This window comes from Gouania willdenowi, chromosome 17 (assembly GCF_900634775.1).
Source record: "Gouania willdenowi chromosome 17, fGouWil2.1, whole genome shotgun sequence".
Lineage (NCBI taxonomy): Eukaryota > Metazoa > Chordata > Actinopteri > Blenniiformes > Gobiesocidae > Gouania > Gouania willdenowi.
The window spans coordinates 35,978,738-35,990,868 of NC_041060.1; the positions used below are offsets into that span (position 1 = coordinate 35,978,738).

The 12,131-nt window shown below is 38.4% G+C and overlaps 1 protein-coding gene and 2 non-coding genes across 3 annotated transcripts in view; 1 reads left to right on the forward strand and 2 right to left on the reverse strand.

The window, feature by feature from the left end:
- Positions 1-7,387, reverse strand: part of gigyf2 (GRB10 interacting GYF protein 2) — a 68,874-nt gene extending 61,487 nt beyond the window's left edge. Inside the window, 5 exon segments of the mRNA XM_028472394.1 lie at positions 1,202-1,310; positions 2,237-2,332; positions 2,409-2,577; positions 2,650-2,701; positions 7,307-7,387. Of these exon segments, the coding sequence (XP_028328195.1) occupies positions 1,202-1,310; positions 2,237-2,332; positions 2,409-2,577; positions 2,650-2,687 (412 nt within the window). The 5' untranslated portion in view covers positions 2,688-2,701; positions 7,307-7,387.
- A 1,494-nt stretch (positions 7,388-8,881) lies between these two features.
- trnap-agg (transfer RNA proline (anticodon AGG)) lies at positions 8,882-8,953 on the forward strand. The gene has a single exon. It is a non-coding gene; the product is annotated as a tRNA-Pro (tRNA).
- Positions 8,954-9,948: 995 nt separating this feature from the next.
- On the reverse strand, positions 9,949-10,020 carry trnaw-cca (transfer RNA tryptophan (anticodon CCA)). The gene has a single exon. It is a non-coding gene; the product is annotated as a tRNA-Trp (tRNA).
- Between the last annotated feature and the right edge of the window lie 2,111 nt (positions 10,021-12,131).

The following is a 12,131-nucleotide window of genomic DNA, read 5'->3' on the forward strand; positions in this document are numbered from 1 at the left end:
GCTACATGTTAGCACTGAGGTGCTAGCTGCTACATGTTAGCACTGAGGTGTTAGCTGCAACATGTTAGCATTGAGGTGATAGCTGCTACATGTTAGCATTGAGGTGTTAGCTGTAACATGTTAGCATTGAGGTGATAGCTGTTACATGTTAGCATTGAGGTGATAGCTGTTACATGTTAGCATTGAGGTGATAGCTGCTACATGTTAGCATTGAGGTGTTAGCTGCTACATGTTAGCATTGAGGTGATAGCTGCTACATGTTAGCATTGAGGTGCTTGTTGCTACATGTTAGCATTGAGGTGCTAGCTGCTACATGTTTAGCATTGAGGTGCTAGCTGCTACATGTTTAGCATTGAGGTGCTAGCTACTACATGTTAGCATTGAGGTGCTTGTTGCTACATGTTAGCATTGAGGTGCTAGCTGCTACATGTTTAACATTGAGGTACTAGCTGCTACATGTTTAACATTGAGGTGCTAGCTGTTACATGTTTAGCATTGAGGTGCTAGCTGCTACATGTTTAGCATTGAGGTGCTAGCTGCTACATGTTTAGCATTGAGGTGCTAGCTGCTACATGTTTAGCATTGAAGTGCTAGCTGCTACATGTTTAGCATTGAGGTGCTAGCTGCTACATGTTTAGCATTGAAGTGCTAGCTGCTACATGTTTAGCACTGGGCTTTAATTTTTCATCTGGTGTTTTTATTTAAACTAAAATAAATGCCCACGAAGCACAGCAACGACTTTTCTGGTTCTCCTGTTTCTTGTGTTGTGGTCTGTGCATCAGTATTATGGGTATACTGAGAACTTGTGAATTGTGAAAGGTTCCACGCTGTTTGGAGTGCAAAAAGAAAGCGAATAACTGCGTTATTTTTCTGGAATTAATTCATTGCAATCAAAGTGATGAAGTCCCAGCTTTAATATATATATATATATATATATATATATATATATATATATATATATATATATATATAGATGCATTTAGTTTAATGCTCGATTAAGTGGTAGAACAAGGAAATGAGAAAATGAAAAAAGCTCCATGTATGGTTTAAACGTGAAAATGTCAAAAAGAAGAATAAAATGGGCGTGTCATGCTCCTCGGGTCCAGTGTGAATAATCCTGTACAAAATGTTTCCTGACCAACAGATAAGATAAGCAGCAGCAGTGGCGGTAGTGTCTGAGACAGGAGAAATGAATGCTTACCTCTACCCCTCGAGGTACTTCTTCCTCTGGCCACTCCAACGATGGGGCCGCCCCCCCGCCCTGACAGACGCAGCACGGCTGCACTGTTTACAGACATGGAAAAATTCCTCTACAAACACAAAAAGAGGAGAACTTCAGCTCTCTGTTGGGGACATGTTTTGTTGTTGTTGTGAGGTGACCTGGAGTCAGTCATTGGGTAACCCTAACCTCTTCTTATTGGTACATCCCTAGAAATCATTCTGTAGAGTGCTCCAATGTTTCACACCAACACAAACTGTTTTAAAGTTTGATACTTTAAGTCAAACCTCCGTCTGTCATTATTATCCTCAAATAATTTCTGTAAACTCTAATGTCTGCATTTCAATTATCGCTTTAGGTTTCAATAAGTCTGACTTAATAAAAAACTCATGTTCACTCAGTGACTGTAGTGTATTTTGGAGTTGATTTGTGCATTTTCGTTGTCATTTCATGTAGTTTTCTGTCCTTTTTTATGTTTTTGGAGTGAATTTGTATATTTTTCAGTTATTTTAAGTGTTTTTGGATACATTTTGAGAGTTTTGAAGTGATTGTGTTTTTTTTCCTGTTTCTTTTTTAAGTAACTTTGTGCATTTTTGTTGTCATTTACTGTATTTTTCATTTATTTTGTGTGATTCTAGTGTGTTTCAATTACCCCGACTTCACAAATAACTCAATACCATTAATCAGTGAATTTAATGGAAAGGTTTGTTGTCGTATTTGGAGTCATTTTATGTATTTTAGAGAATTTGTACATTTTCATTGTCATTTTGTGTGTTTAACTTGTCAGTTTCTGCACTTTGTCATTTTGTGTGTTTCTGAATATATTTTGTGTATTTCCACATGGGGGCTACACATAATTGAGGACCACATGTAGCCATCAGGCTGCCAGTTGCTCCTGTCTGACTATAGGCAAGACATTATAGTTGGCTTTCCTGTAAATATCAGTACTGTCAGTGTGTGTGTGTAAGTGAAAGATGATGATGTCATCAAGAGGTGTATATGTTTCTCTTCTCCTACCTGTTCCTCCTCTGTAAAGGACACGAGTGCTAGAGGGGGGAGGGGCTCTTCTTGCAGTATGGGCAGGAACTCCTTATCGTGGAGGTCTAAGGGGATCTGAACACACACAGACCTCATTGTCAGCACGTGTTCTAGCGCTGGATGAAAACACACGACAAACAACCACACCCACCTTGTTGTCCTTTATATAAAGTGCTAACATCTCTTCTCTACCGTAGCGATAATCTGCCAGTTTATACTTTGGTAACACGGGTGAGAGGGGCGGAGAAGCCATGATGCCACTGCTTCCACCGCCGCCGCCGCCACCACCGCCAACTCCGCCTCCAGACAGAGCACGGAGCCTGCAGAGAGAGGATCACCAGAACATATAAACTAGACACGGGTAATCAATCGAGCAATCACTGATCAGTTACCATTCTGGTCCAAAGTTAAGCGTCTGGGTCTCAGCCATTCCTTCAGTAGGTTCTGATGAAGACAAAGACATGGATAAGGTGAGGCGTGGACTTTCTTTCCAGTCCAGGAGAAAAATACATGACATCAGAATAAAACTCAGGTTGAATTCATGCTACAACGGAATCATCCATATCATTCATAAAAAACACTGGTCGATCGCGGCGGCATTTTGTGTTGATCGATGCTTTTTATTGTAATCTTTGATGAAGTGAGCAGCTGTGTTTGGTGTTAATCTGCGTTAACGGAATCGACCAATGAAAACGGTTAAACGTGGAAATGGACAAAATCGGCATGAAACACTGTCACCGTGGTGCAAAGAACATTTTTTTTTTTTATGGGGAAATGTTTCCAGAGACAGATTATTAGGTGTTAACTCATCTTAAATCACCACAAACACCGTCTAAAACAACACAAATCATCACTGACTCCTAAAGACAGAGCCACCAGTGCCTGATTAGCTTTGTTGTGCCTGTGAAGCTTCGTCCATGTTTCGTGTAGCGCAGCTGTGCTCCATGAGGACATTATCAGCTTTAATCATCTTCATCTACTCAGTGTTTGAACTGTTATGTCTGGTTAACTAAGAATAACTCAGTCAGGGATCAATGATTTACTCAATCCCTGGTATCAATGATCTCGTCCACAACAACAGAACAACTTTATCCACAGATCTTCTGTAGCTGTGATGAGATGTTGTTAGAATGTATTTGTTTGTAAGGAACCAGTTTACACTAAGTTGTTAATTTTTATTGACTTGTCTTTAATATCTCAGAAACCACATCACATAGGTATGTTTACGTCACTAGTGAATAACTAATAATTCATAACTGATTATCAGACAGAGCTAAGCTACAATAACATCATGTAAAGGATTATTAATCACCAGTATTTTTGGGTCCAAAATAAAAAAGAATTCTCATAAATAAAAATAGTTTCATATTCCAATAAACAGTAACATTTATACTATAAATTAAAACACATCAGATTATTTATTACATTCCCACATGTAGTTATGAACCAATGAAAATAGTAAATAAAGTATATGTTGATATTTTCAGAGCGTGTGAGACTAGAACCAATGCATATATGTGACTAATCATTAGTGATGTGAACAGTCTATGTTCATAGCTTTTTCTATATTCTGAGAGAGTAGGTGGAGCTGTATTACTATACCATATTTACCTTTATATGTGATGGAGTTCCTGACTATGTACATTGAAAAAAACATAAGGACCCCCCCCCCCCCCCTCCACTACATTGTCCATATCTCATAAACTTTCTACATTTCCTCTTTTGTTTTTCCTTCAAAATACATTAACATGCTCCGTCACAAGAGGCTATACCTCACAGAGTATGAATTAAAAAGTATTCATCAGAGCAAACTAAACATTTATAGCGTGAATGTTAAATAATTAAGGAACATTTGCTAAACATTTCAGAATGTTTTGAAGCCAAAGTGCGTGGGATGTCCTGAATATTTGTTGAAATGACCCCATAGTAATACACCAGATACCAACTATTAGGGCCCTATTAAATCTGTTTCATTGTTTTCCAAATTCCATGTTTTTCACATAATTTTTTTTTAATTCTGTTTTTTTTTTTAAATATGAATCTTTTTTTTCATAAAATATTAGTTTTTAACTCCTGTGAGGAAACAAAATAAATACTAATAAATAAAAATCATAATTAAACAAAAATATATATGTCAAAAATAAAGTAGGATACAATTAAAAAGTAGATATAAGTTGTAGTGTCATGGATTATTCTGACTGCTCCTTTTTAATTATTTATAAATCATATAAAGATGTATGAGAACAGCATTAATGTCACCATATTCCTACTCAGGGATCAATGATTTACTGAATCTGATCTGGTTTATTGATTAAGTTTTGATCAACTTAGTTTAAATTAACCTAATTTAAATGATCCTGATGACATCATTCCAGACCATAATGATATGGACACATGGATGCATCAGTTATTTCACCACTAGGGGTCAGAATATTTACAGTATCAGTAGTTATCAATAATCTACGATGTTTCAGACTCTACAATCCCTGGTATTGATGATCTCGTCCACAACAGAACAACTTTATGCACAGATCTTCTGCAGCTGTGATGAGATGTTTAAACGCTCTGAGCAGGTGAAGATAATTAATGCTGAGTCATGTTTTCACAGACCGATGCAGCACTACACGAGAAACGGACAGAGTTTCACAAATACGTTAAAGTTCAACAGGCACAGGTCTGCTCTGTATTTAGGAGTCAATAACCATTTGTGTAGTTTTTTGGCAGTTTAGATGGTTTTTCGCGTCGTTTAGGTGATGTTTAATGCAGCCAGGAAGGAAGGGGGGTAGGGGGCGCGGGATGCACATAAACACTCCTCTGAAACATTTCCCCATAAAAAAAAAATGTCCTTTGTCTCATGGTGACAGCGTTTCATGCCAATTCAGTATCCATGCCAATCCAGTTAACGTGGATTTTCTAGGTCCCTACAATAACACTTCTATCTTGGATGTTGTTAAAACTTTAGATATTGATAATCTGAGTATTTTAATAAAAAAAACCATGTAAAAAAAAACAAACCTGTAATATTATGACAGATGAAAGGCAATTTGTGAGGTCAGTTTTCTAAATAATTAGGGCTGTGCATTGCCATGAATCTGATGATACAATACGATTTGGATGTCACAATACGATATATCTTAAAGATGCACCGAAATGAAAATTTGTGGCCGAATAAAATCTAAACGCTTGGACGAATATGGTGAAGTTTTTTTTACTAGTGCATAAACAGCCTAGAATACATTTTTAGACATGTTTTTTTTTAAAGAAAGTAAATGTTTACTGAATATTGACATTTTTTAAATATTCCAGTAGCCTTTGCTTTTCAAAAAAAAAAGCACAACAAAGTTTATCATTTATATTAGCCCTTCAAATAAAACAAAACATGCATTCCAAAAAACCTAAAGTGCATTAAAGGGGAGGTATGATAATACATGACTTTCTAATGGTTTATCTACAGTGATAAACATCCTTTAGCCTCATTCAGAGGAACAAAGTGTAAAAAGTGATGTTTCCTCCCTTGTTATTAAACAGCTTTAAACAGGACAGTTGGATTTTACCCACGTTGGCAGGTGACATCACCAAACACGCCTCCTAGAATGTTAGTTCCTCCCTCTCCAACTATCTAACAGCTAAAACAAACACCGCTGTTTAATATATATTATACTTTATTACCATATATGTAAATACAAACTGCACTACTTTTTCTGCTGCTGATCGTGTTGGGAGTCACTGACCCATTGTTTACACACATCAGCTGTTAGCACTCCATGCTAATGCTACACCAGCCTATGCAGTGAGACATGGTGTAGTGTAAGGAGGAAATGATGGAGATGTTTATGGATTTGTGGCTCACGGCGCAAACAACGAACGACGGTGAGCAGTAAGCGGAAAGGAGAGTCTGGCTGTGTTTGTGTGTGGAAAGGAGAAGCTGTTGCTGCTTCTGTGCTCCTGCAGCAACACGCACACACTTTTTTGACTCTAAATCACTGCACGTTGTTTGATTGCGTCATACGCTACTATTCGGCCTTGCTTTTAACTCACTAAACCGAAGGGCGAATGTTGCTTTTTTTGCAATATTCGGCCACCTGGCATTTATGTGCTATGTATGTTTGCGCAATTAAATACTTTTCATCATTTAGAAAAAAAAGGATTGATCGATCGAATCGATTTGGACTTTTTTTTGGATGGCTACAATTATCACGCTGTGATATATCGCTGAATCATTTTTTTTTTTTACACCCTTCTAAACAATTGCTCATAGTTTTCTCTTATTTTGAAGTCTGAACTCTTCAGCACACTGGAAATAATCAACCACATTCCAAACACTTAGAACAGGCCAGTTTAGCTTAAAAAAAAGACTCTAAAGGTGAAAAACTACAAGATATCAGAGGAAAACTCTTAATAACTTTATCAAACATGGCAACTATTGAACATTATTGGGTGACACACTGACTTGCAGGACGTTGGTTATCAGTGTTTGGAGCTTAGGGTTGTTAATGGTAAAGTGTAGCTAACGCTGCGTCAGCTCGTTAGCCTGTAGCAAGGCTCTAAAGCACGTTGGTAGAGTCCCACAGTGGCAGTGGATCACTGACATCCAGCCGTGTGTCTTACACCCGGTCCAGGTCCACTTTTCACGCTGACTTTTTGGAGGTTGGCCGCAGAGTTGTGGTTTTTAGTGGCAGCATGCTGGTGCTAGCCCACGAGCTAACGGCTAACACGGAGCAGCAACATTAACCGTGTCTATTTAAACACAACTGACAATTTAAACGTAACAAACACATGCTGGCTCAGTGCCCAACGGATCCACTACTGTCACCGTGTGATGAACGTGAGCGCTGAGAGGCTCGTACATGTAATCCGTTGTGCGATGCTAATGAGTTAGCTCTGCTTGCTACACGCGGCCTTACAGTCGCCCCCTCCCCCGGGATACAGTGGGTAACTCTAGGCCGCTGCTTGGCGGCCCTGTGGACCCCGAGGTTGTAGAGCAGCCCCGGGGCCGCTGAGCGGGGCTTTGGTGACCGTGTGGAGGCGAGTCAGACTGGACCGTCTTACCTGGGTTGTTGTGACAGCACTGGCTTTGTATCGAGCTGGGGCTCTATCAGTCTGTTCTCTCTCTCTCTCTCTCTCTCTCTCTCTCTCTCTCTCTCTCTCTCTCTCTCTCTCTCTCTCTCTCTCTCTCTCTCTCTCTCTCTCTCTCTCTCTCTCTCTCTCTCTCTCTCTCTCTCTCTCTCTTCCACAAGATGGCTGAGGACGAGTCACGTGACTCGCGGTGCCGTGTCAGAATGCTGTGACACACATCACAAAGTACCCACTTATCCCACTGTGAATGAATAATATACATCAATAATGCACATTATAGACTTGGGCAGATTTAAAATATATTAAGTTTTCCTATATTTGAGTTTTGGCAGTGATGTGCAGTGGTCTTCTTGTTTACATAGAAATAGTCATTCTGAATTGAGGTTTACATGGAAACATTGGCTACAACATAGAAGACCACTTAAAAAGAACTGTTTTCACTTTCATTTAGATCGTAGAAGTCCGTACTTTGGCCAATAATGCAACAGCTGTTCATCTACAGGACACTGAGTGGGAAAAGAAGTTTATAATGATCATTAGTGAAACTGTGGTCCGTGTGTCCATGTTTATGGTCATCTTCTACTGGACCATTGTTAATCACTTTGAGATGACTGTGTTGTATTCTCTACTATATAAATAAAGCTGAAATTAATTTAATTAAATGTCTCCCAGCGGCCATCTTGGATTATGTCGTCACCAGTGCGCCTCGTCGTGCATGCTCAGAACGACCGGAATTAACTTAAAGCAGAATTAAGTTAATTTGGAATTAAAATTGGAATAAACCAGCCGCCTATGTAATATATTTTATTTAGTATTAAAATATTTGTTTTAGGAGTCACCTAAAAAAAATCCACACTACAGAACTCACTCACACGTGCTGTCCCCATAGGAGAATAAACCAAAAGTGGGACATATTGTGCAGCTGTTTATCAATGAATATGCCTGACTCATTACTCAACGGTGTGTGTGTGTGTGTGTGTGTGTGTGTGTGTGTGTGTGTGTGTGTGTGTGTGTGTGTATGTCCTCTGAATATCCATACAATCTAACAGCTGCTGGACCAGAGAAACTATGGAAGCCCAAAAGAGTCATAATTAATTAAATAAAAACATTTTGAAATAAATACCATTTTGATTTCAGCAGAATGACTTAGAACATAAGGCGGAGGCCATTGTGGAAAAGGACATTATGAAATAAAAAACGGCCATTGTGGAAATAGATATTTAAGAATAATAAACGTATTTCATAATAATATTACCTTATTTAACAATTTAATGGCCATATTACATTTTTGTCTATTTATCAAAATGGTATTTATTTCAATTGATTTTTTTATTTATTTAATTATGACTCTTTTGGGCTTCCATAGCGAAGAGATGTCACAGGGGAAAAAATTTTTTGGATCACTATATTGTTTGTACATTATAAGTATATTGTTTTTACAATATAATATCACGTTTGTACGATACGATAATTATATTGTTCATACAATATGAGCATGTCGGTCATACGAAGAAGAAAAGCTGTAGAACTATTGCCCAAGTTCCATTAGGCTCGTTGGTCTAGGGGTATGATTCTCGCTTAGGGTGCGAGAGGTCCCGGGTTCAAATCCCGGACGAGCCCTACTTTTTCTATACTGAGTTTTTCTTAAATGGGGTACATGTACCCCGAGGTATACGCGATGGCACTACATGAGGTACTTGAGAGATAGAGTGGAAAATTAAATGAAAAATATGGGGTTTATTATTATTACAAATTATAATCACACTGTATATTACCAACAACTCACAACACGACTACACAAACACAAATTAAGAGAAAGCTATACTGAATATATTGAATATATATATTGAATATACTGCAGCGTATCATCCACTCTGCAGAGAAGGTCATCGGCTGCAATCTGCCCTCCCTCCAGGACCTGTACGCCTCCAGGATTTTGAGGCGTGCAGGAAAGATTGTGGCCGACTCCTCCCACCCCGGTCATAAACTGTTTCAATCTCTCCCTTCTGGAAGGAGGTTTCGGTCCATCAGGACCAGAACCTCCAGACACAAAAACAGCTTCTTTCCCTCTGCCACCATCCACATGAACACACCCCAAGTCACCCACTGAACCCCCCCCCCACCCGATCACCACCTCCACCAGCTTGATATCTGCTGCACTGTATATATATATTTATATTTATCCTATTTATCCTTTATTCTCTATCTATTCTTTATTTATCCCTCATCCTTTATATTTATCATTATTATTATTATTATTGTTGCTGGGTTGTTCGTTGTTCTTTGTTGTTTTGTTTTTATTTCTTTTATTTCTTTTTGTTGTTTGTTTTGTGCACCAACCACCAAGTCAAATTCCTTGTACTGTCCTTAAAACTGTACATGGCAAATAAAACATTTCTGATTCTGATTCTGATTCTGATAATAAAAAGAAAAGACAAACAACAACACGAGATACACTAAAAACGCACGCACTAAGAGATAAATACTATCAGCAACACACAAAACGACAACAAAGACACACTAAATAAGAGAAAAATACACAAGATCACTACAAAATACACAGAAATAAAATAGAAACACACAAAACTACATAGAAACCAAACGTTAAAAAATTTTGACCCCGACGTGATTTGAACACGCAACCTTCTGATCTGGAGTCAGACGCGCTACCGTTGCGCCACGAGGTCACAACTTCCTTAGTGGGAGAAATGGTGTCTAAACCTATAGCACATCATATCATATCATATATCTAAAACAATTTTTGGATGCTAAAAAAATAAAAAAGCGTCAAGCACTTCACAAAACAAGTCGAAAATCAAAGTCGAGATTTTTTTTTCAGAAAAAAAAGTCGAAAATCAAAATTGAGATTTTTTTTTGGAAGTTAAAAAAAAAAGAGTCGAAAATCCATGTCGACATTTTTTAGGGCCAACAAAACTATCTAAAAAAAAAGAAAAAAGTCGAAAATCGATGTCAACTTTTTTTTCCAATATGCTGACTGCTTGTGAAAAATGCCTGGAAGGCAGTTTGAGGAACTGGTTAAACTATACTTTAGAATAATTACAGATGACTTCAAAGTGCAAAAACTGCGACTCTGCTTACGTTTTTCCTCGTTTAAACCGTTTCTCATTCATTTTCTATGGTAGTGCTAAACCACTACGGATGTAATGCGCCTTCTGGCCACCAACGCTCTGTGGCGCTGTAACAGATTCATTTAGACTGGCGAAGAAAACGATCAAACAAAGGTGTTTGTCCAACAAAGGTCAGTGTGACTTTTTAACACGTCATGGTTGGTTTGTAAGATTGTACAATTGGATTGATGGTGGGATTTTATTTAATGTTTAAGATGTGGAGGTTTTAAAGTCGAATGAAAAATAATTTATGTATTATTACAGTTGTATTAGGCAATATAAATAGGCATATTATGTATGGGCTTTTAACAAAAATCATACTGATAGGTTAACATTAAATAAATAAATAAAATAATTAATACATTCATATTTTATTTTGTATTATATATATTCCCTAAGTTAAAAATGCTTGTAGAGATTTCTGTATATTCTAGTAGTTCCCAAACTGGGGTACGTGTACCCCTAGGACAGGGGTCTGCAACCTGTGGCTCTGGAGCCTAATGTGGCCTATGCTTGATATGTTGCAAGAATCTAGCAATTAGTATGTGTTGACTGACATGATCATGTGTTATCAAATTCAAATGATTTTTTGTAGCACTACAAATACATCAACCATTGTTAAAAAATATTATTAATAATATTATTCGATATTATATTATAATTGTACAAAAAAACGTGTACATAAAGTGTACTACCATTATATTACTATTAAAAACTCATTCAGTTCCAGCCATTCTCAGATTTTCTACCCCCTCAGTACCAGCTGTGTTTGAGGATTTTGACTGATTTTAAAGACCCACAGAATATTTTCTACTATGACTATCTGAAATCTGACACCATCGCCACATTATCCATGAATTCCACACATGCTCTGGTCGAGTCTCCGCTGCTGTGAACGTCAACCCTGTACGTAGTGCCATTTTCTCTCATAAACGCCTTTCCTCCTCTCCCTCTGAGTTCTGCTGAGCATAGATGATCTCTCATCCAAAGGTGTGCTGCTACCTCCTACATGTCACCTATTATTTTGCTATCTGGCTCACAGTCTGGGGGTATGTTGTACCCACCTCCCCCCCCCCCCCCCCCTCCCCCTCCTCCCGACACTCAGATATGACCCATTTGGCCCGGTTAGTTGATGGTTTTATCTCACGATCACAACATTTTCAATAATCCACTCAGGTCCACACATGTTCTGTGTTAGTATGTGGAGCTGTGAGCTGCTGGATACGTCACAATCTCACTCTGCAGCGCCATAATCTCCCTCGTTCCTGTTTCTTCCTGCTTTGCTGGGTAGCATCAGTGGCTAATCTCTCATCTAAAGGTGCACTGCTGCCATCTTCAGGACACAGTTGGTCACTACAACACCCCATAGCTTGGATATTGATGAGGGACATCTGCCAGGGTGTTTTCTAGTAATCCCCGTGAAAAAATGAAAATGACGAGATATCTCGTCAATGGCACTGAGTGAGTTAAATGAGAATCAGATGAAGTACCCCTTGAATTTATAAGACTTAGCAGGTGAAGTAAGACTTTAGTGGTTTGTGCCTTTACCAATTGTTTCATGTTTCTAACTGACATAATAATGTTTGTTTTAGTGCCTCCTACTTCACTATCCAGACCACCTGCTGACACCCGAAGGAAACTGCACGAGCCACTTGTAGATGGAAATTGCA